The 20677-nt window shown below is 35.1% G+C and overlaps 1 protein-coding gene across 3 annotated transcripts in view; it reads left to right on the top strand.

Moving 5' to 3' along the window:
* Positions 1-20677, top strand: part of Usp25 (ubiquitin specific peptidase 25) — a 143638-nt gene that overhangs the window by 51194 nt on the left and 71767 nt on the right. For 2 of the 3 annotated variants that reach the window (XM_008852535.3, XM_008852533.3), the window contains exons 4-6: positions 6747-6870; positions 9729-9891; positions 15840-15926. In XM_008852535.3, the coding sequence (XP_008850757.1) occupies positions 6747-6870; positions 9729-9891; positions 15840-15926 (374 nt within the window). Of the gene's footprint in view, positions 1-6746; positions 6871-9728; positions 9892-10279; positions 10540-15839; positions 15927-20677 lie in introns of those variants that run through there. The other variant, XM_029555783.1, reaches the window with a different exon arrangement.

Raw genomic sequence — 20677 nt, 5'->3', positions numbered from 1 at the left:
TGGTCTTTTAGGATAGCCACATTGTTCTAAAATAATAATAAGAAGCAGCCTTATGGAATAATGGAGCACCATGGTGAAAATTGTACTTACAGTAAAATCACAAATAAGTAAACCTTTTCCATTGTGTGAAAGAGAAATTCTCAATCTGTCAATGCAAGACTGATACTATCTGATCTCAGCCTTTTGTACTATTTAAATTGTAGTATTGCTCAATACAAGGAAATGCAGCTCAGACTCCCTCTAGGTTATAGTTGTACCTTTCTCCAGTCCCTCAAGGATTAGAGATTGATAGACAAGGGTAGCTGGAGCCATTGAGCATGGTCATTCTATTTATGCCAGTGTAAGAAATGTTTGCCATGATACGAGGGCAGGGCAGATAATATAAATGTGTATGACTAGACAGCATAGATGTGTTGTCATAGTGGAGAGTGCGGGTACTACTCTCTTGAGCCCTGGCTTCATCACAGTGGCTACTGACACTTAGGAATCACATAGCAAAATTTACTTCATTTCCTTCTGGAAAAGAAAGCAAGAAGCATCTCTTCTCTCTCTGGCATGATTGTGTTTTATTTATTTTTGGCCAGTTCAAAAATTTTAAATTAAATTATAAATACCAAAATTCTACCTTCAATTATATTTCTTATAAATTATATTTGTGTTGGGGTCTGGAGGAGCTGGCTCAGTGGTTAAGAGCAATGACTGCTGTTGCAGAGGACCTGGGTTCGATTCCCAGCACCTACATGGCAGCTAACAACTGTCCATAACTCAAGTTCCAGAGGATCCAACACCCTCTTCTGTCCTCTGTGGGCACTGCACGACACTGGTGTACTTACTTGCATGCAGGCAATACACTCATACACATAAAATAAAAATAATAAAAAATATTTTTAAAATGTTTGTGTTTAATGTGACATGCTTTTGATCTCAGGACTACTTTAAATTCATAAATTTATTGTGGTGCGCAAAGAGTTTTTGTTAATACAAAGTATTTACTGAATTAGAACTTGAAATTTAGAGATCCCTTAGAATATTTGTTAATTCTTACTAAAATAAAATATATTCTATGTTTATATAAAAATTTTATATAAAATAATTTTCTGAGGGAGCTGGAGAGATGGGTCAGTGGTTAAGAGTGTTGGCTGTTCTTGCAGAAGACCCAGGTTTGAATCTCAGCGCCCACATAGCAGCTCACAACTGTTTATAACTCCAGCTCTAGGGGAGCCAACGCCCTCCTCTGTCCTCTGCGGGTACTGCACAACATGGGTGCATTTACACACATTCAGCATAACACTCCATAGATGTAAAATAAAATTTAATTAAAAATTTTTTTCTTAAAGAAATTAGCAAATAGTACATTGCTGTACTTTGTTGTACATGTCTACTCACGGTGATAGAGAAGAATTGGAATCTTAGATCTGCTTCTGAGTTGGCATTTTGTTGGAATAGGTTGTTTTGGTTCTGCCATGTGGAGAAAATCTGCCTTAATACAGATTAAGTTTAGGAAAAGGAAGAGGATTTTAACTGATCATTCAGATAACAATATATATTCTGTTTAATTTCATACCAAAACTCTCTGGTTCTTACTTTTCTGAAGATCATAGTGCAAATTCAGAGTCCCACCAGTATTTCAGTACTGTTTGATGATTCTCAGTTTTTTCACACTGTTATACAGTAAAATCTCTCAGGGTCTTACTGCATGAATAGATCTGTTACTCATGCATGATTCTGTCAGACTGCATTGGTAATTTGAAAAAAAAACTTCAATATTGTGGAAGAATACTATGTTAAAATATCAAATCTGCTAATAGATGCACATGTTTTTTTAAAAGTTCTGAGTTTGGATGAAAATTCCCTATCAATTTTGTCAACCAATACTCTGCAGTGGCAGGTCAAACCAAAGTTTAAATATTTATAATTTAGGTTTGTTTTTTTTTTATTTGTGCTTTCCTGTAAAAATGTTATTCTATAAAAAATACTAGTTTAAGGGCTGGAGAGATGGTTCAGCAGTTAAGAGCACTGGCTGCTCTTGTGGTAACTCCAGTTCCAGGGGATCTGACACCCTCTTCTGCTTTCTGTGGGCATTGCATGACATGGGTGTACTTATGTATATGCAGGCAATACACTCATACACATTAAATGAAAATAATTAAACAAAAAAATACTAGTTTAATCTTGCAACTCCAACATTGGCTAGACATTTTCAACTTGCTTTTTATATACAAACTTTATGCAGTTTTATTCAGTCACAAACAAACTACCTTGTAAGTCAGGGTTTGATAGTTAATAAAATTACTTTTTTTGGTCAAAGTTGTAATTCTTAAGAGAAATTGGAACTTTAAAAAAGTGGTGCTTGTGCTTATTTTGAAGTAATAGAAGGAATTACAACTTGATGCTGGTCCCTTGATTGGTGCAAGATGTGCTTGTTTTACCCCTACTGGTTAACACGATCAGTATGAATGTAACAGCAAAATTTTAAAGAAGGAATTTAATACAGGGAATTGGGTTATTAAAAACATCACTGAAGGGACTTGAGGGAGGGATCTCTCCCTATCCTATCTAGCTCAGTATTCTGAAGTGACTGCAGATCATTGCAGAACTAACCAGACAGCTTCTAGGATGGTTCGGATGAAGAACATCCTTTCTGTAGCTTTGGCCAAGGGAACAGAAAGCTAGATGAGTAAGTATTACCAAGCTCTGCTGGCATTGGAGTGCAAGTCTGGTTGCCATTTCTGCTCCCAGTTGACTTTATGCATTGGACTGTGGATATGGGAATGCTGCTGTAGAACAACCTACCCTGTTAAATCATGTTGGAACAAAACAGTCAGAAGCAGCAGGATCATGGCTGCTCCTTCTGCCTTCAGAATCTCATGTTATGCATCCTATTGATGTGACCCAATTTTATTCATAATCATCCTTGCAAGTGAATATGAAAGATAGACTTTTTGTTTGTGAAGAAAACACTACAAGAATGTGGGATTGGACTCTTGTAGGGTTAATTGATCCTGTCCTAAAATTTTATTTTCTTCTTTTCTGTGATTTTCAAATGTATTTCCTCTCCCTTCATTGTCCCTGTTCAAGATGGCTCTTGTTTTATGATGTATTTCATACCTAGGTAGTCCCAGCCTGTTCCTTCATTATATAATCTGGACAGGATGGCTTCATACTTTATTAGTTGTGGTCTTTGTAGATTTGGATCTTGTAGCCAGATTTGTGAAACCTTGGGTTTGCTGGCATATGTAAGGTGTTTCATCATTTTAACTGTTTGTGCCATTCATGACTGTGTACTACATGTTTGACCTCCTTTTCTACACATGATTGAATATTTGGGGCCTTACTGTATTTTTATGGAGTTTATTGTATTAAGGACATTTTTCACACAAACACCTTTCATGACAAGTATTCTTTCTAATATTCTCAATTTTTTTGTATACTACTGTTGGATAAAAAGCATAGTATGGGAGGGATCAGTAACACTAAAAGTCTCCAGAAAAAGCTATATGGAAACCTAGTACTACAGAAGCTTACTAAAGTATATACATGTGCAATGTAAAAAGAGAGTTACCTTATAACAACAGGAGGCCATTGCCCCTTCTAGACATCATAGGGTAAGTTAAAAATCATCAATGCCAGGAATGGACTCCTCCTCTAGAAGCTGTTGATAGGGGTCCCATGCACCCTCAAAAATTACTGGTCATTGCCCCTGCTCTTGGTTACCCATCAGAACTTGATGCCAAGACTCTGTGGTGGTTTGAATGAAAATGTCCCCCATAGGCTCCAAGTGTTGGGACATTTTGTCTCCAGATAATGGCACTGTTTTGGGAGGTTTTAGAAAGTGTGGCTATCCTGGAGGAAGCATGTCACTGGGGTTGGGCTTAGAGAGTTCTTAAGCCTTGCCAGATCTCCATTTGCCCTCTTGCTTCTTGTGCCTGCATGATGATGTGAGAGCTTCACTTCAGCTGCTCCTGCTCCAGACACCATGACTCCCTGCCATGACGGACTGTAATTCTGCTGGAACCGTAAGCTCAAATAAACCCTTCTATAAATTGCTTGGGTCACTGTTTCTATCACAGCGACAGAAAAGTGACTAATACAGACTCTATTGCTGAAGATATTATATACATGAGCTGTAGAACAAATAAGGAGAACCCAAGATGGTGTTGATTTTAGAATCTCATCCCTAATGACTAGTGTCCATAGTGCTAGAAAGTGCTATGCAGGCTACTGGGATGAAAAATTATCAGTATTACCCATCTGGGTATCCTCTTGACTGTAGCAATTGGCCTGGTAAGATATGTCCACTGGTGCTGTAGGGGTACAAATATGAGTAACCAACCTCTCTCATAATTGGATTTATGGTCTACCTCATAGGATGTAGCCCATACCTGATAGTGATATCAGACTTAGGAACCTGAGGCTAGACTGGTCACAAGACATAGGGGACAGCCTAATACTAGTTTTCTATTAAATAGTTATAGTATTAAACTGACTTCTAATGACTTATTTTTACACCCTTAGATTAATGCATATCAACTCTCACCAGAGAACTGTCATTATGTAGCAAATGGTGATTAAAACAGAAACTTACAACTGTCCAATTGGCAGAGAACAAGAGGCTGCAGTGTGTTTATCCCTGAATAGGATACCTATATCAAACTTCTCTTTCAAGATTCAGGGGTCATTGTGAAAGAGGAGGTGGAAATTGTAAGAGCCAGAGGTGGTGGATAACCACCACAAGGAAACAGTGTTTTCCAGACAGCTGGTCAGTTACTCATAGGAACTCACAGCAATGGTGACAGCATGTGCAAGTCGTATGCAAGCTCAAATCAGACAAAAATCCCATCATAGACATGGGGATGTGAGTAAGAAACCCCAACTCCACTTAAGGAAATTTTGGCAGCTACTGGCTTCTGGGAGGGACAGGGACAGTCTCTTTCAAGCATGGGACTCTTAGTAGGTTAACCAGGCTCCAGTGGATGGACCCACACTGAAGGCTATTTGGGGACAAAAATTAGATTCTATAGACCTTATTTTATATATAATAAAGTTCTTTAATTGGGTGTGGGAACAATAGGTAAAGGTGTGGATAGGGGAGGGAATCAATTCTATCATATAAAATTGTGTGAAAATCATAAAAAATTCAATAAAAATATATAAAATAAACAAAGTTTAAAAAGTATAGATAAGTAAAAGTAGACTTTTGTAATCATCAGTATGCATTAGTTTTTCTCAATAAGCTTTGATTTTAAATTTTATTTTAATTTTTTTTTTTTTTTTTGGCATGGTCTCCCTAGACCCAGCTTCCCTGGAACTCACTTTGTAGACCAAGCTGACCTGGATCTCATTCCTCTTCCCCCTGAGGGCTGGAATTAAAGTCATGGATCACCACACCCAGTGTAGCTTGTGACTTTTGAGAGTAATATAAATATATAATTTTTATAATTCAGTGATAATGTATATAATGTAAAGAGAATACCTGTGAGAAATTATTAAAGAATTAAAATTGAAAAAAAAAACCCACAAAACACAGGAAAATTAAGGCAGGTTTCCCTATCCTGTACTTTTTGATTTTCTCTTTTAAAATTCAGTCATTTCAAAGAAAATTAATAAATTTTAAACATGTTTGAAATATAAGCCAGATGAATATAAAACATGTCCAAAACAAAAAGGTAATTCCAATTATACATTGTTTTTCTCATCAAAATGTTTCACATCATTGCTTACATAATAACAGGAGTATTTGTGATTGACATCTTCTCTTTGGAAGAAATCGACTTCTACATATTGGAAAATTGGACTAAATTATGGTTTTACTGAAGGTAATAATAGTTGACGTTTTTATCTGTTAGAAAAAAAGAATTAATGCTTAGTATCCAAGCTGTCTTTTGTGAGAGAAGAAATGAATAGTTTCTTTCATTTTCACTTGTATATCTCTTTGTAAATGGAAGGCTTGTTTTAAATGAAAAGAACTACATATTTTAAACAAAAGTGTATGTAGCAAAAGTGACATCTCCTTATACTTTCTTCTTCCCTTGAGCTCACCACTCTTCACTGTGTGGCATATTCTGCCAGTCTCTCTCTCTCTCTCTCTCTCTCTCTCTCTCTCTCACACACACACACACACACACACACACACACACCCCTCTGGTCAGAAAATGTAATATATATTTAATTCACAGAGCATCAGTGTAAATATGTGGTAGCTTTATTTGGAGCATTCTCTTAGCAGTCTTTCTGCTTATTAGCTTTTAATAAGGGATTTCATAGTTAATACTGAGGTTTTTCTGCACTGAAAAATAATTTGCCTTTACAACTTTTGCTGCATTTTATACAAGAGACTATGAAGTTGCCAAGAATAATTGGTTACATGTGTGTATTCTTTTTAGAAGGTTCATTCTTTTATTTTTATTTTGAATGTGTACAACGGTCATGCCTGCATGTATGTGGGTGCACCCATGTTGTACAGTGCCCGCAGTGGAAAGAAGAGGGCACCAAATCTCAGAGAACTGGAGTTACAGATGGGTGCTGGAATTCAAACCTGGGTCCTCTGCAAGAGTAGCCAGTGCTAGTCCTCCTAACTGCCGAGCCATCTCTCCAGCCCTAGAAAGGTTCATTCTTATGAAAGAAGTAGAGAATTAACTTGGTACTGACTTTTGTTTGGAAAGGTATATTGGGCTTAAAAGCACTATAAAAGCAATTCTTTTTCATTTGTTTGACTTAATTTTGAAAAAGATATTTTTGCTTTTCAGATGTGATTGATCTCACTGGAGATGACAAAGATGATCTTCAGAGAGCGATTGCCTTGAGTTTGGCAGAATCAAACAGGGCATTCAGAGAAACTGGAATAACTGATGAAGAGCAAGCCATTAGCAGGTAAAAACCCAATTTGTATAAAGTTTATGTAAATAAATACTTTTAATTATAGAAATAATGATGGAATTCCATTTTAAGAGGCAGTAAGATATACTTCATCTAAATGAATTGCTAATGTTCTGTATTGCTTTTATGTTTTATCTAATCAAACTTCATATTTTAGTTCTGAGCCTTTCAAGATTTTGAAATTATGGAGCATTAAATTTAGTCATGCATTTAATTTTTTTGTTGTTGTTTCTTTCTACTCTCAGTTCAACTTCAGTAATTTATAGCAGAGGTTACAGACTTTTTCTGTAAAGAGCCAATAATAAAAATTTTTAACTTTGTTGGCCATAACTACTCAATTCTTGTGTTGTGGAAAACAGGCACAACTCACTTATAATGAGCATAACTGTTCCTGTAAATCTCAGTTTACATAAATAGGTGGTCAGATGGATGCATCCCATGAGCTTGAGATTCTCAACTAGGCTCTGAAGTTTTACACACAAACACACACACACACACACACACCTTCATACACAAACATCAGGATAAATCAAAGATGTATTTTTCAGTTGACTAAGTGAAACTTTTCGCTTAAAAGTAATTTGATCCATCTGAGGATTAAATAAATAAATGTGGTCTTAAACTGCACTGCAGATGTAAATCGTTGGATGATAACTGACTGCAGTTCTGTAAACACCTATTTGGGAGCAGTGTATCTCTATTTTACTGAAATGAATTTAGCTTTCAAAAGGTTAAATGAGTTTCTAAGGTCAGCAATGAGTCTTTTGACTCCATTGTTCTTTTAACTGTAAAACAGATTTTAACAATGGAATCTACCAGTTTTCTTAAAATATTAATAGGATATTTTTTTCTGACTTTAAATTATTGTGTAATAGTCTCAAAGTGTTCAACAAGGGTATATAATCCTTTCTGTTAGTGAGGCTTTTTAATGTGTGTGTGTGTGTGTGTGTGTGTGTGTGTGTGTGCACCTGAGGTTGGCCTTGAGTGTCATCCCTTAGGAGCTGTCTACTTCTCCAGTGCTGGGATTACAAGTGCATGCCACCGTACCTAGCTTTTGGTTTGCATGCAGGGGATCAATTAAGACTCAGGTCCTAATTCTTAGGCAGGAAATGCTTTAACCAACTAACTGAACTATCTTTCTAGCCCTTTAATTCCTTTAAGTGGTACTTTGAAAGCTATCCTGAGTAAGACATTGTATTTGCATTGAGATGTAAAGACTTAAAATTCATTGTCTTGATCTTTGGTTGTGAGTAATATTTAATGCTGACAATGTTAAATGAAAATTCAAAAGCACATAGACTGTATTTGTACAGTTTAACCTGGCCTATCTGTGACATACTTGAGATACCCTATAAATTAGGTCTTTTACTTTTAAAAACGATTTAGATAAATAGTTGCTTTTGAATAATTATAACACTTGATGGCACTTCAACTTTGATCAGAAGTAAAGTAGTTTTCTTTTATTTTCAGAGAATGTATTTCAAGATACTCTATCATGTGAGAAAGATTATAATATTGAAGGTGCACTTGATGCAAAAAAATGGTTTTTCCGCATATGAATATGAAAAAAGGGAAATTTGTATAGCAGATTAGTATTAATAAAATAAAGAAGTCAGTAGGCAATTTCATCAGTGTGCATACACAAACCTAGATGATATGTTATCACCTTGATGTACTCCCTTGATGCAATCAAGGAGACAAAGGAAACATGACAAGTGTGAGACTTCTGCCCACATAGCATGCACTTCTGTTTTGCAGTAAACCTTGTGAAATGGAAAGTCCACTGTAAAGTAGTGGTAAATAATATAGTATATTGAATATATGAATACAGTATCATAGTTTTTAAGTGTTCTGCACTGTGCATAATTTTAAGTGCTAGTTTTTTTTCAACTTTAAAAGAAATTATTGAAAATTTCATACATGCATATAAGGTGTTCTGATCAAATCCACGCCCATTCCTTTCCTTCCGACTCCTCCCATATCTCCCCATCACTTTTTTCTGACAACTTCATGTACGCTTTCTTTCTTTCTTTCTTTCTTTCTTTCTTTCTTTCTTTCTTTCTTTCTTTCTTTCCTTTCTTTTCCTTTCTCTCGCTCTCACTTCCTTTCTCTCTTTCCTTCTTTCGTTCTCTTTCTTTCTCTCTCTCTCTCTTTCTCTCTCTCTCTCTCTCTCTCTCTCTCTCTCTCTCTTTCTTGCTTTCTTGCTTTCTTGCTTTTTCTACTCTAACATTACCCCCTCTGAAGAGGTAACCCTAAAATATTTTGGGGATTAGATAAAAGCTCCAAAATACTTTTGGCATTTTTGGCCTTTGGAGCAGAGTATGTTGCTAAGAAGCCCAAGGACATTGTGACTTTTAGCCCCAAAGAAAAGTAGCCAGTGTCTTGGCTAAAAGTTAAGGACTGGCAGTACAGTCCATCATCATCACACACACGCTTTGTGTTACAAGATTACAGTGCTTTTAAGGCCACTAGGCAAAGGGATTTTTCATCACAATTGTAATCCCTTAGGACCACTGTTGCATATGCAGTCTCTTGTTGACCAAATTGTCATTCTGTAGTACATGAATGTAAATTAAAAAAAAAAGATAAAGATTATTTTATTTCTAATCCAATTAAGGCTTTGCAATTGAAATTTTCTTAGGAAAAGTGCTTTCCTTCACTGGCACTGGCACTGTCATGTTCTTAATGAAGTCTGATTTCTACTCGAGTATTGTTAGCATTAAATATTACTTCCCTGAACACATTAGAGCGTGAGTAATAAAATCCTTAAAGTTCACAGTATATTTGTTTCCTAGAGTATAGTATTCTGTAATATTGTAAATCTTTTCAATATTGTCTCTTCATTGCTTAAGAGTTCTTGAAGCCAGCATAGCAGAAAATAAAGCATGTTTGAAGAGAACACCTACAGAAGTTTGGAGAGATTCTCGAAACCCTTATGATAGAAAAAGACAAGACAAAGCTCCTGTTGGGCTGAAGAATGTTGGTAATACTTGCTGGTTTAGTGCTGTCATTCAGGTAAGGATCTATATCCAGCTCTTACCTAGTGGGTGTGGGAGCACTGACCGTGATCTGGGCTATGTTCCTTGTATGCTTTCGAAGTGCAGGTAGGGTTCTGATATTTGTGTCATAATGTGGTGTGGAAATTTCAACACCCCTACCCCTTCTTGTCTTCCATTCTCAGTGTGATTTTTTTTTTCTTCATTGTCTTTTTTGTCTGTCTGTTTGTTTGGTTTCATTTTGAGACAGAGTCTCCCTCTAACCCTGCTGGCCTAGAACTGGCTACACAGAACAGGCTGGCCTTCTCACAGAGATCTCTCTGCCTCTGCCTCGCCAGTGCTAGGATTAAAGGTAGCTGGCTTCACTGTCTTATGAGACAGGTTCTCTACATATAACCTGGGCTGGCCTAGAACTTATGATCTCTTGCCTCAACATTTGAGTGCTAGAATTATCATTATACCTTGCTAAGTAAGGATTAATGTCAATTTATGATCCTCCTGCCTTGGTCTCCTGAGCACTGGGATTACAGGCATGCAGCATAATACCTGGCTTCAATGGGGAGCTTTAATAATAGAACACAAGTTAACACCTTCCATTTATGTAAAATTGATTTTTCCTGATTTCTTGCAATTAGGAATTGCTGCTGTTTTATGGAATTCCAGAGAGGTAGGAAGAAGATAATTTTGTATGTTTTTCCTTGAAAATGTAGAGGAGCATTGTACCCAAGACAGGAATTCAGAATTGAAGTTTTGTGAGATCAGAGTTGTATGTAAGGAAAATATTCATAGTATTACACTCATAACTACACAAGAATTCTTTAATAAAGAGGCATTTTGTTTGAGGGTTACATAGATATGTAAATATACCTCAGTGCATATGTGAGAATGTTGTAAAGATAAATACTGATAAATCAAGATTAACACATTTTATTTTTACCTTAGGAAATCCTTGTGAAATGTTCTGTTAGCTTTATCTAAAATAGGAGATGTTTGTAGATACACATATCTAATTATCCTTTCAATTTGGATTTTTTTTGATAATATATTTAGCTTGATCTCTGATTTTAGCTTTTTTATGTAATAATGACAGTTGCCATAATTTTTTTTTTACCATTCTCTATTGATGTGAATAATAAACATTTAAATTTAGACCCTGGTGTGATGGCTCACACATTTATTCCCAGCATTTGGGAGACAGAGGCAGGTAGATCTTTGTATGATCAAGGCCAGCCTGATCTGTATAAGGAGTTTGAAGCCAGCTTAGGGCTACAGGGAGGACCTGTCTCAAAAAGACTAAAAACACAAAGAAATTAAATTTTAAAATTCTCTAAATAATTTGTGTTTAGTTTTATAAGGCAGTTGAAGTATAGGTTATTATTTATTCATGAGGAATTAATATTATTGGACATGTATGCCATTTATTTTTATACTCAGATGATTTTTTTAAACTTTCTAAATCTATGTTTATGATGGCTTTAACTTTTATATAGTATTAGAAGCACCTGCTTTTCTTGTTCATTTTCTGTTAAGCTTGTCATATTTGGGTGACTAATTAAAACTGTAATTTTAACTTTGTTTCTATAAAATTAGTACACTTTATAACGTCCACACTTATGCTTGTCATATTATTGAATTTCATTGGGCTTTCTGGATTTATGCCTCATTCTGTATTGTGCTGTGATACTCAATAATAAATAATATGGTGCATTATCTGTATTTCTAAGACAGTAAATTGAGGTATCTGAATTAATATAAATTTATGGTTTCTTTTCCAGTAAGCTTAATTCTATTTAATTCTATTGCCAAGAGCAATATATAATATTTATTTGCAGTCTTGATCTGTTGGCATTACCAGTTGTTTCTGAAACTCTTCCCTGTAGGCTGTCTCACTTGACTTGCACTGTCAGTAAGATTTTATTCATTTCATAGGTCAGACATTTTGAGATATGAAGAACAGATTTAAGGCTGTGATCTGAGTGTTTATGAATTTGTTCTGCTGCCTGTATTCCCAGTATTGTGTCATTAAAATGGTACTCATTTGTCAGAAGTTTGTCTTTGAGAAGTACAAAAAGAGAACACACTTAGAAACGAGTGGTGTTTGTTAGCCAGAATGGATGCTTCCATTTCTTCAGCCAGTACTCACAGGAAAGTCCTGCTTGAAGTGATAAATTATTACTCATAGATGCAGGGATTATCCTTTTATTTTAACCAATTAAACTTTTTTCACTATCTTAATTCAAATGGGATACAGTTACATCCATTCCACTCTAAGTTCATTAGTTGACCATGCTTTTTGCTTTACATTTCATTTTGTGTGTGTTTGGGAGTGGGGTGGAATGTACTGGAAAAATATGACTTTTTCTTCCTTGCTTATTAAAAAATAGTAATTTTACTAGCTTTGAAATTTATCTAATGATAGTAACTATTAAGACAGCAAGCATAGATATTTAAGATTTTTCTCTTATAGAAATCTAGAGACCCAGAACAGGTTATCTTCTAGCCTTAAAAATTTGGGCTATTATAGCCTAATAAAGACAGCTTTGGGGGAAAATCATAAAGCTTCCTTTTGTGGAAAACTGGGTGGGGAAAAAGTTGTCAAAAACTCACTTAAACTTTTGTTTTTTAACTGTAAGTGTATTACATTGTTTTGAGGAACTTTTTATTTTTTATATTCAGTAATTAAAATGTTAGTTTTTCATTTTCCAACATTTATTTCTCAGATATGAGCTGAGATGTTATAAATGAAACCTTTTCACTTAACAAAGAAAGAAATTACATTAGCATTCAGAGCTTTTATTGTGATTTGTGAAGTTTGTTGGAATTTGTTCAAGCTATGACAGAAATGTACTGTGAAATTTCAGTTATAGAGTTTTCTGAGGGCTAGAACTTACTCGGCTTGAAGAGTTCATAGGAAATAAGGTGAAAGTGGCTATGTTACCTCTGCAAATCAGCAAAAAGAACCAAGCTGACTCTCCAACAGAAGCCATGCCTTCAAAGAGCTGGGAAAAATTTTAACTGGCCACCCAGAGCCAAAAGTCCTTCAAAATGAAGAAAAAAAAACATTTCGCAGACCCATGCCAAAGGAAATCTGTACTGTTCAGAAACAAGGAAAACATTTTACAGTGGAAGTTGGTAGCATAATAGTGGCGTTAGGATTCTCCTAATTTGCCAAATTCTCCTCTTTAAAATGCCTTCTAGGGATGGTTCATATTCCCCTGTACTTGTATGCCATTTCTCTAGTTCTTATTTCAAGTGTTTCTCTGCCACTTTACAGAAAGGTACGAAGTCACCATCTGGCTATCACCTTATTAAAAAGGTGGCAGCATTGCTGAGCTCTTTGTTCTGGATGTTTACCAGTGATTCTTTGTTGCTCATCAGTCTTTTAATGTGAGTGTTTAGTAAGAGGTCTTTGATGTTTGATTTTTTAAAAAATATTTCACGTATTCAGAAGCTTTGGTTTTCTGTATTCCTTTTCCTCTTTTGATTTCCTTACTCTTTCCACTTTTTCTTATGGAAAAATTTTGTTTGGCTTTAAAATGCTGCCTTTTTCCTAAGAGGCTGATCTTGGTCTATTGTTGCTATAATGGTATTCTTTCTCATTTGTACATTTGTTATCATTATTTTAATCTGCAACCACAAGTTAATAATCCTTATAAGAGACTAGATATTTAAAAATATTTTATTGACTTTTTGAGAATTTCACACAATATATTTGATCATATTCGAAATCTTCCCCATCTGTTCCCCACCTAATTTCGTAACTCTTAATATGATTATTGTTTAAAGCCCATCAAGTCTAATTTGTGACTCCAAATGCCCATTGGGATTGGTCCAGACCCTGGAGTCTGACCAGCCTATCTAGTATCATACCATTAAAGAAAATTGACTTTCCCTCTAAAACTATTGGTTGCCTATAGTTCCTCAGCTAGCTTGGGGTTTCTTACTGATCTCCTTCCTCTGTGCTGGGGATTTGTCTGGCTTGAGTTTACATAAGTCTTGTTCCTGTTGTCACAGGTGCCGTGAATTCACATGAGTAACTGCCCTGCTGTCTAAAAACATTGTCCTTGTACTCACACACCACCTCTGACTCCTAGACTCTTTCTAGCCCTTCTGCCTTGGTTCATGGGTTTGATGTAGGTATCCTATTCAGACCTAAGCACTCTATACATTTTTATTCCCTTCATGTTGACCATGTGTGGGTCTCTATTAACTACCACCTGCTTCAAGAAGAAACTTCTCTGGTGAGAGTTGAGAGACACATTAATCTATGAGTATAACAAAAAGTCATTAGATATTCATCTAATGTTATGTCTATGTAGCAGAATAGTAATCGTAGGTTCTCCCCTATGGCCTGTGACCTGTACAGTCACAAGTTCCTAGGCCTGCTATCAGTTCCAGGTATGGGCTGCATCTTGTGAAGAGGGCCTTAAATCCAGTCAGAAAATGGTTGCTTACCCATATAGCAGTCATACCACCATTGTACCAGTGGGCACATTGTGCCAGGTCACTTGTTGTTATAGCCTGGAGGATTCACAGCTGTGCAGGGTTGATGTTTACTTTTCCAGTAGCAGGCATAGCACCTTGCAGCAGTATAAAAGCTAGTCATTAGAGAACTGAATATTTTAAAGTTCTATCTTCTTTGTTTTCCTAGTATCTGGCATGCTGTAGGCATGCCATAAATACTTGTTAAATGCATAAATAAATGAGCTGGGCAGAATGGTGTGTACCTTTTGTCCCTTCTACTCAGGTGGCTGAGGCTGAAGGATCATTGGTGCCTAGCAGTTTGAGACTTCTTGGGGAATATAGTTAGATACCTTCTCAAAGAAAGAAAGAAAGAAAAGAATGGATAAATGAATCATTTTATCTGTATATAATGTTCAATTAAGAAATCACAGATAATAGCAAATATTTTTCCATAGTTTCTATTAGAAACATTCATATTTTTCTTTTCAGTTCATCTATTTGTCTGGATTCTTTTTTAGAAAGTGGTGAGCCATTTTTCAAAGCTTACCTAATAATTAAAAAAAATACAAACCTTATTATCCTTAATTTGTAAGTCTGCTTTTCTGTTTTATGAAGAAAACCAACTTATATATTATATAAACTGACTCAAGAATGAAGCACACAGTACATTGTAAAATATGTGGCACATCCACGAGTATATAAAATGTTCATAAGGAAAATTTTATAAAATACTCAGATGAATATATATGTTCTAGTATTTGCTATTTTATTTCTTAATTATTAAACAAATGTTCACAATGATGACAATAATGGATCACAAACTATTTTTTAGCAAGCATTCCTGTGGTTGCTGATTTAGCTCAATGCTAGCAATTTGGTTTAGCAAGTCCAAGACCCTGGTTCAGTCTCTAATACTAAAAACTCCAACAAAATCCCCCTGCAGAAAGCCTTTTCATAGGTGTTTTTCTCATATTTTTACACAATTAGTGTAATTGTACCTTGGAGTCCCATTTCTATTGTTAGAATTGTAATTTGTCTACTAGGCTATATGTTTTCTTGGCCATTGAGAGAACATGTAATTTCATTATGTCTTTACCACCTAACATCTGGTGAATAAGTTGATTTGTGCCCTATTTTTCTAGATAATGTATAGGATGTAGACTGGGTCTAAAAATTTCCTGTGTTGTATTTGTTTTATCTTGTAGAAACTTTTTGTACATGCTGACAAATTGCTTTTAGTGATGTAGTACACAGTAGGCTTTAAAAAGTTGTCCCTTTATAATTGCTGCCTTGCAGTAGAATAGTACTGTTATTTATTAAGAATACTATGTTGGGACTGGGAATGAAGCATAGTTGTAGGGCACTTGCCTAGGATGCACAGGGCCTTGTGTTTATTCGCTCTTAGCCGCCATTCAAAAATTTAAAAAGATAATAGTATTTCAAAATATTCACAGTTCCAATAATAGAATTTTCTCTCAGCGATCTTAAATTGTTCTTTTTCAGTCATTATTCAATCTTTTGGAATTTAGAAGATTAGTTCTGAATTACAAGCCTCCATCAAATGTTCAAGATTTACCACGAAACCAAAAGGTAAAACCAGAAAAGATTTTGAAGTAGAGTATTTATGCTCTTTACGTTCTTTTTTCTTTAATTGGGAGCATTATTTGCTCCATGAAACCTGAAACTGTTGGAATTTGAATGCCATGCCATCAATCTCTACTATAGGAACTTCCTGTCTTCTGTTATGTATATTGTAAATATGGATTTTTTAAATCTGTTTGTCACAATAACATGCTAATTCTTTTTGTCCAGTTTAGGACTCCTTACCCTTTGGACTATATCACATTGTAATACATTCTACAGGCCAAAATATACAATTCAGAATCTTTCCTTATTTGACTCCTGAAAAAAAATATCAAAATCAACATTTCTTTTCACTTGATTATCTAGAAGAATCCTTTACAAAACAAATAGATGCTCTTTTGGAAAGGAAAATCTCCCCCTTCTATGTTGGAAGTTAGTATTCAACAGTCTGAGGTTGAAGTAGGAGCACAAACTTCAGGGTCTGATTGCATGGAATTTAGCTGTGGACCTAAAGCAAGTCATGTGATCTTTCCCTGGGCTTTCCTTATCTATAGTGTAGACAATAACAGTAATCATATCATAGAGTTGCTGAGGAGATTAAATGAGATAAAACATGCTAAGTTCTTAGACGTGCCAGTTACACAGAATAGGTACCTACTATTGTTACATGGTATATTTTAGAAAGTTTTAGATTAAAACTTTTTGCAAAAACAGGATGGATTTTTATGCATATATTCATACCGAATGGAAAAACAAAATAAACCATCTTCTAGGAGGATGACAGGCTTCAGTGCAGGTATTTACTGATCTTGACATAAAGAGCCCGAGGTCCTAAAGTGGACTGACTATAAAGACAAAGGTGAGTTTTAGGTTTCAGTGGTGTACTGAACTGTGTGACCTATTGTTACAGTCATAAGTTATTAAGTTACATTTTCTTTTAGTGTTTAATTTTTAAAGTCACTTTTTCTGCAAATAGATGAAACATTTATAGTGCACAGTAGAGGGAATGAAAGCTGAAATACATCCAAGTTTTAGGCTTAAATCTCTGGGCTGTGTCAGTGTGAAGAGCAACTACTTTTTAGAAGGGAACGTTGACCATTTGACAGCCTCATGCTGCCAGAGAAAGTAAGCAAACCTCTTCAAGTGCTACAGTCTTCACTGGGAGATTTTGGACTGCTGCCTTTCTTTCTCACACTTTGATATCAACCCTTCTCCTTTCTCATGTCTCAGCCAAAATGTTTATAGAATTTGTGCTACTAGTTAGAATTACTTTCGAATTATGTATTTGTGTGTATCTTCTTTATTTTGTATTTCAGTATTTTAATGGAGCATTAAGTTATTTTTTCATAAGTTGAGTGTGGCCAGCCAGTTTTGTAATCTTATTTTAAAAGTATAGTCATTATCCATGTTTATATTTCAGAGTTACTTGTGAGACCCTGAGAATGTTTAGCACGTACTAAGGGAGTGTAATGGGCACCTGCCAAGATGAGTGTCTTTCTTGCTGTAGAAGGGTCAGCATCCCTAAGTTTTTCTTGGCTTAGGGTTTTGTCTCTCATTTCCATTTTGTGAAAGACACTTGTGTAGAAGAATATCGTGAAATTTTATATATGGTTCTACAAATGAAGTTATTATTTGATTTGGCATGGTGGCAGTGAATATACTATAATTTGATACCACTGGAACAAATGAAGTCATAAAATGTTTACTACTACATTAAACTTGAAAACTAATATGCTGTGATACTTGGAATTGGTTTAAATATATCACAGAGATGTCTGTTAGGGATATCTTTGTAAGCAATTAAAATCTTGTGCCTACATTAAATAAGAAGTAGTGGTGCGTTTATAGTCAGTTTGCATTTTAGGTGGAGTTGGTTAGTCTAGAACTATATACTATAATACAAAATATATAGAACTATATACTATAATATAAAATATATAGAACTATATATTTTGATTCGAATTATGATAAGTGTAGTGTCTAGGATAATTGTTACCATAAAAATAATGATTGATCCCCTCTTCTTACATACAGATACTCTTTGGATTTAAAATGTTACATACTGCTGGAAAACACTGAATTGTGAGAAGACAAAGATACAGAAACTCATAATATTTAGTAGAAGTCATCATGTGCATCTTGATTTAGGGGCTATATTTCCATATAAACTATGCTGAGATGAGAATCAGGAGTATAGCCTGGTGAAGTGGTAGATTCCTATATTCCCAGCTCTTGGGAGGTAGAGGCTTAAGATTCCTGAATTCAAGAGGCCAGTCTGAGCCACCATAGCAGGAACATGGCACCCCCCCAAAACGAGACATGGAGAAAAAGAAGAGAATGTGATTGAGTATTGTATTCTGGAGCAAATAACTGAAGAGACTTTTACGTTTACAAAAAGGCATTCTAGAATTTTTACCTTTAGATATGATACATGTAGTAATGTATGGAATCTATGAGTTTCTATACATTTGGGAGGATTCAAATATATTTTGTGACTACAGATCAGCAATAGAAAATAAATCTCCAGATAGTTGTAACATAATATACCTTTAAAGTTCTAAGGGAAAAATTATAAACTAAGAAGGGAAATTTTAGCATGTTCTGAACTGAATGGAAATTATAACATGCCCCATCAATATTGAACAAATCCAGCCAAAACAAAGTGGAAAATGGATTACTGGGATCATTAGTACAACCAAACATCTTATTAGAAAAAAATAGATGATGAAAGCTTACATGCAAAGAAATTAGAAACACACCCACATTAATCCCAAGTTACAGGCAGAGTGGAGATCACTGAGATCTCAGAAACTCCTTTCGAGAAAATTAATGAGAGCAAAATCTGCTTCTTGAGATGGCTTAGCAGGTAAAAGTGCTTGTTGGATAAGCCTGACCCCCCAAGTGTGATCAGTAAAATCCATGTAAAAAGATGGATATGGTAACTTAACATTTATAACCCCAGCACTCCTACAGTGTGATAGGAGGTGAAGACAGGAGAATTTCCTGGAAGCTTGGGAGCCAGCCAACCTGGACCATATAGCACAACAGACACAACAAGAGACCTTGCCTCAGCAAGGTAGAAGGAGAAATCAGATTCTTGGAAAGTTGTCCTCTGACTGCCACACATGTGCCACGATGCACATGCACCCACACGTATGCGCATTCGTACACACACAAATAAATACAATTTAATTCCTGCTTCCCTTCCAAAACCTCAGAAAAATTGTATATTTTATAGTGTATGTATTGTGCAGTAGTCATACCAGAATAAACCTGTTTTAAAAAGTAAAGAAAAGCGCTGTTCAAGTAATTTTTATGTATGGTGATATTTCCATAATTTGGTCAAATGGAGTAGTTGCTGTTAACTTTATTGCATGATGTTTTGTCTTTTGCTAGCCATAAAGTTTCTAGCCATAGGAACTGGCTGAGCAGATGTTTCATTGTACTAAAGTATGCACGTGAAAGATTTGTTGTTCTCTTTACCAGGAAGGGTAGAAGCCCAGACTTATCTCTATTCACTCACAAGTTCTGGGTTCAACCTTCTAGCACCCCTCCTTCATTTGCATTTCTCTTTTACTGCTCAGAGACTTCATAGTTATTTTTTAAATTTATTATTATTGTTGTCTTTTTGAGACAAGAGCTCCCTGTACCCCCAGCAGACCTGCAACTCACCATGTAGACCAGGTTGGCCTTGATCTCACAAAGCTCTGCCTGCTTCTGCCTGCCAAGCGCTGGGATTAAAGATCTGTACCACTATCCTCTGCAGGGGTCCTTTTTGAATTTATAGTGAGAACAACTTTCTATGTGAATTATATTACTCACATTTATGTGAAGTTATACAGAAATATATATACACACACACATATATATATGTACTACTTACAATTTTATTATGTTGGTAATGCCAATTATGTAAATTTAATTTTTTCCCATATTTAAAATTTATGCTATAATTGCTGTTACAAGAACTAAATATTATAACAGCTGCTTTTCTGATTTGCTGCTGTGAAGCATTTCACTACATTATGTACATTACATGTTTTTTAAAATGTTTCTTGTTTTAAAATAAATTAATAGTGACTGATAATTTTTTTTTAATTCCTGGAGGATTTGGTATAATCAATGAGTAAGAAGTGAATGCTTGCTTTGTGTTCAAAAAGATTATTGAAGAAATATTGAAATCTTTATCTTTGAGAAGCTTATAATTTTAGTGAGTACAAAAATCAAGGTTTCCAGGAATTCCAGGAAGGTGATATATTAGTATCATGCTATCATCTGATCTGATTATTGATAAGGTTAACATTGTATTTATTAAACATTTAAATGGAACAATTACAGTAATTACAATGAATTTATACTATATATCTGATAGTTTACAAAGTAAATAATTGCAAAGCAATTTTAATAGTAAATATAATGTAATAAATATGAACAGTTGTTAGTATTTATTAAGTAATTAAATTATACTTAGGGCCCTAATTCTAATCCAGTAATTTAGGTTATTACATGACTGTGGTAGTGGCTCATATTAAAAGACATTTAGATGTAGAATTTGGAGGCATTGTTGATTTGGAGGGGTCTAGAGAACTTCCTAGATGGTAAGGAAGTTTTGTTTAAAAGTTTTGTTAAATGGTGTTGGGGTAAATGCACTCAGTGGTGCCTGGTATGTGGGGAGCACTCACTGAATATTGGCTGTTTTGGTTGCTTTTGTCAACAGCAGTTGCACCCTTGCTGAATAGAAAGATTTTAATAAACAG

The sequence above is a fragment of the Nannospalax galili genome, unplaced genomic scaffold, assembly GCF_000622305.1.
Source record: "Nannospalax galili isolate Female #2095 unplaced genomic scaffold, S.galili_v1.0 scaffold266, whole genome shotgun sequence".
NCBI lineage: Eukaryota > Metazoa > Chordata > Mammalia > Rodentia > Spalacidae > Nannospalax > Nannospalax galili.
The sequence above is the reverse complement of the archived record's forward strand: the minus strand, read 5'-3'. Positions and strand labels throughout refer to the sequence as shown.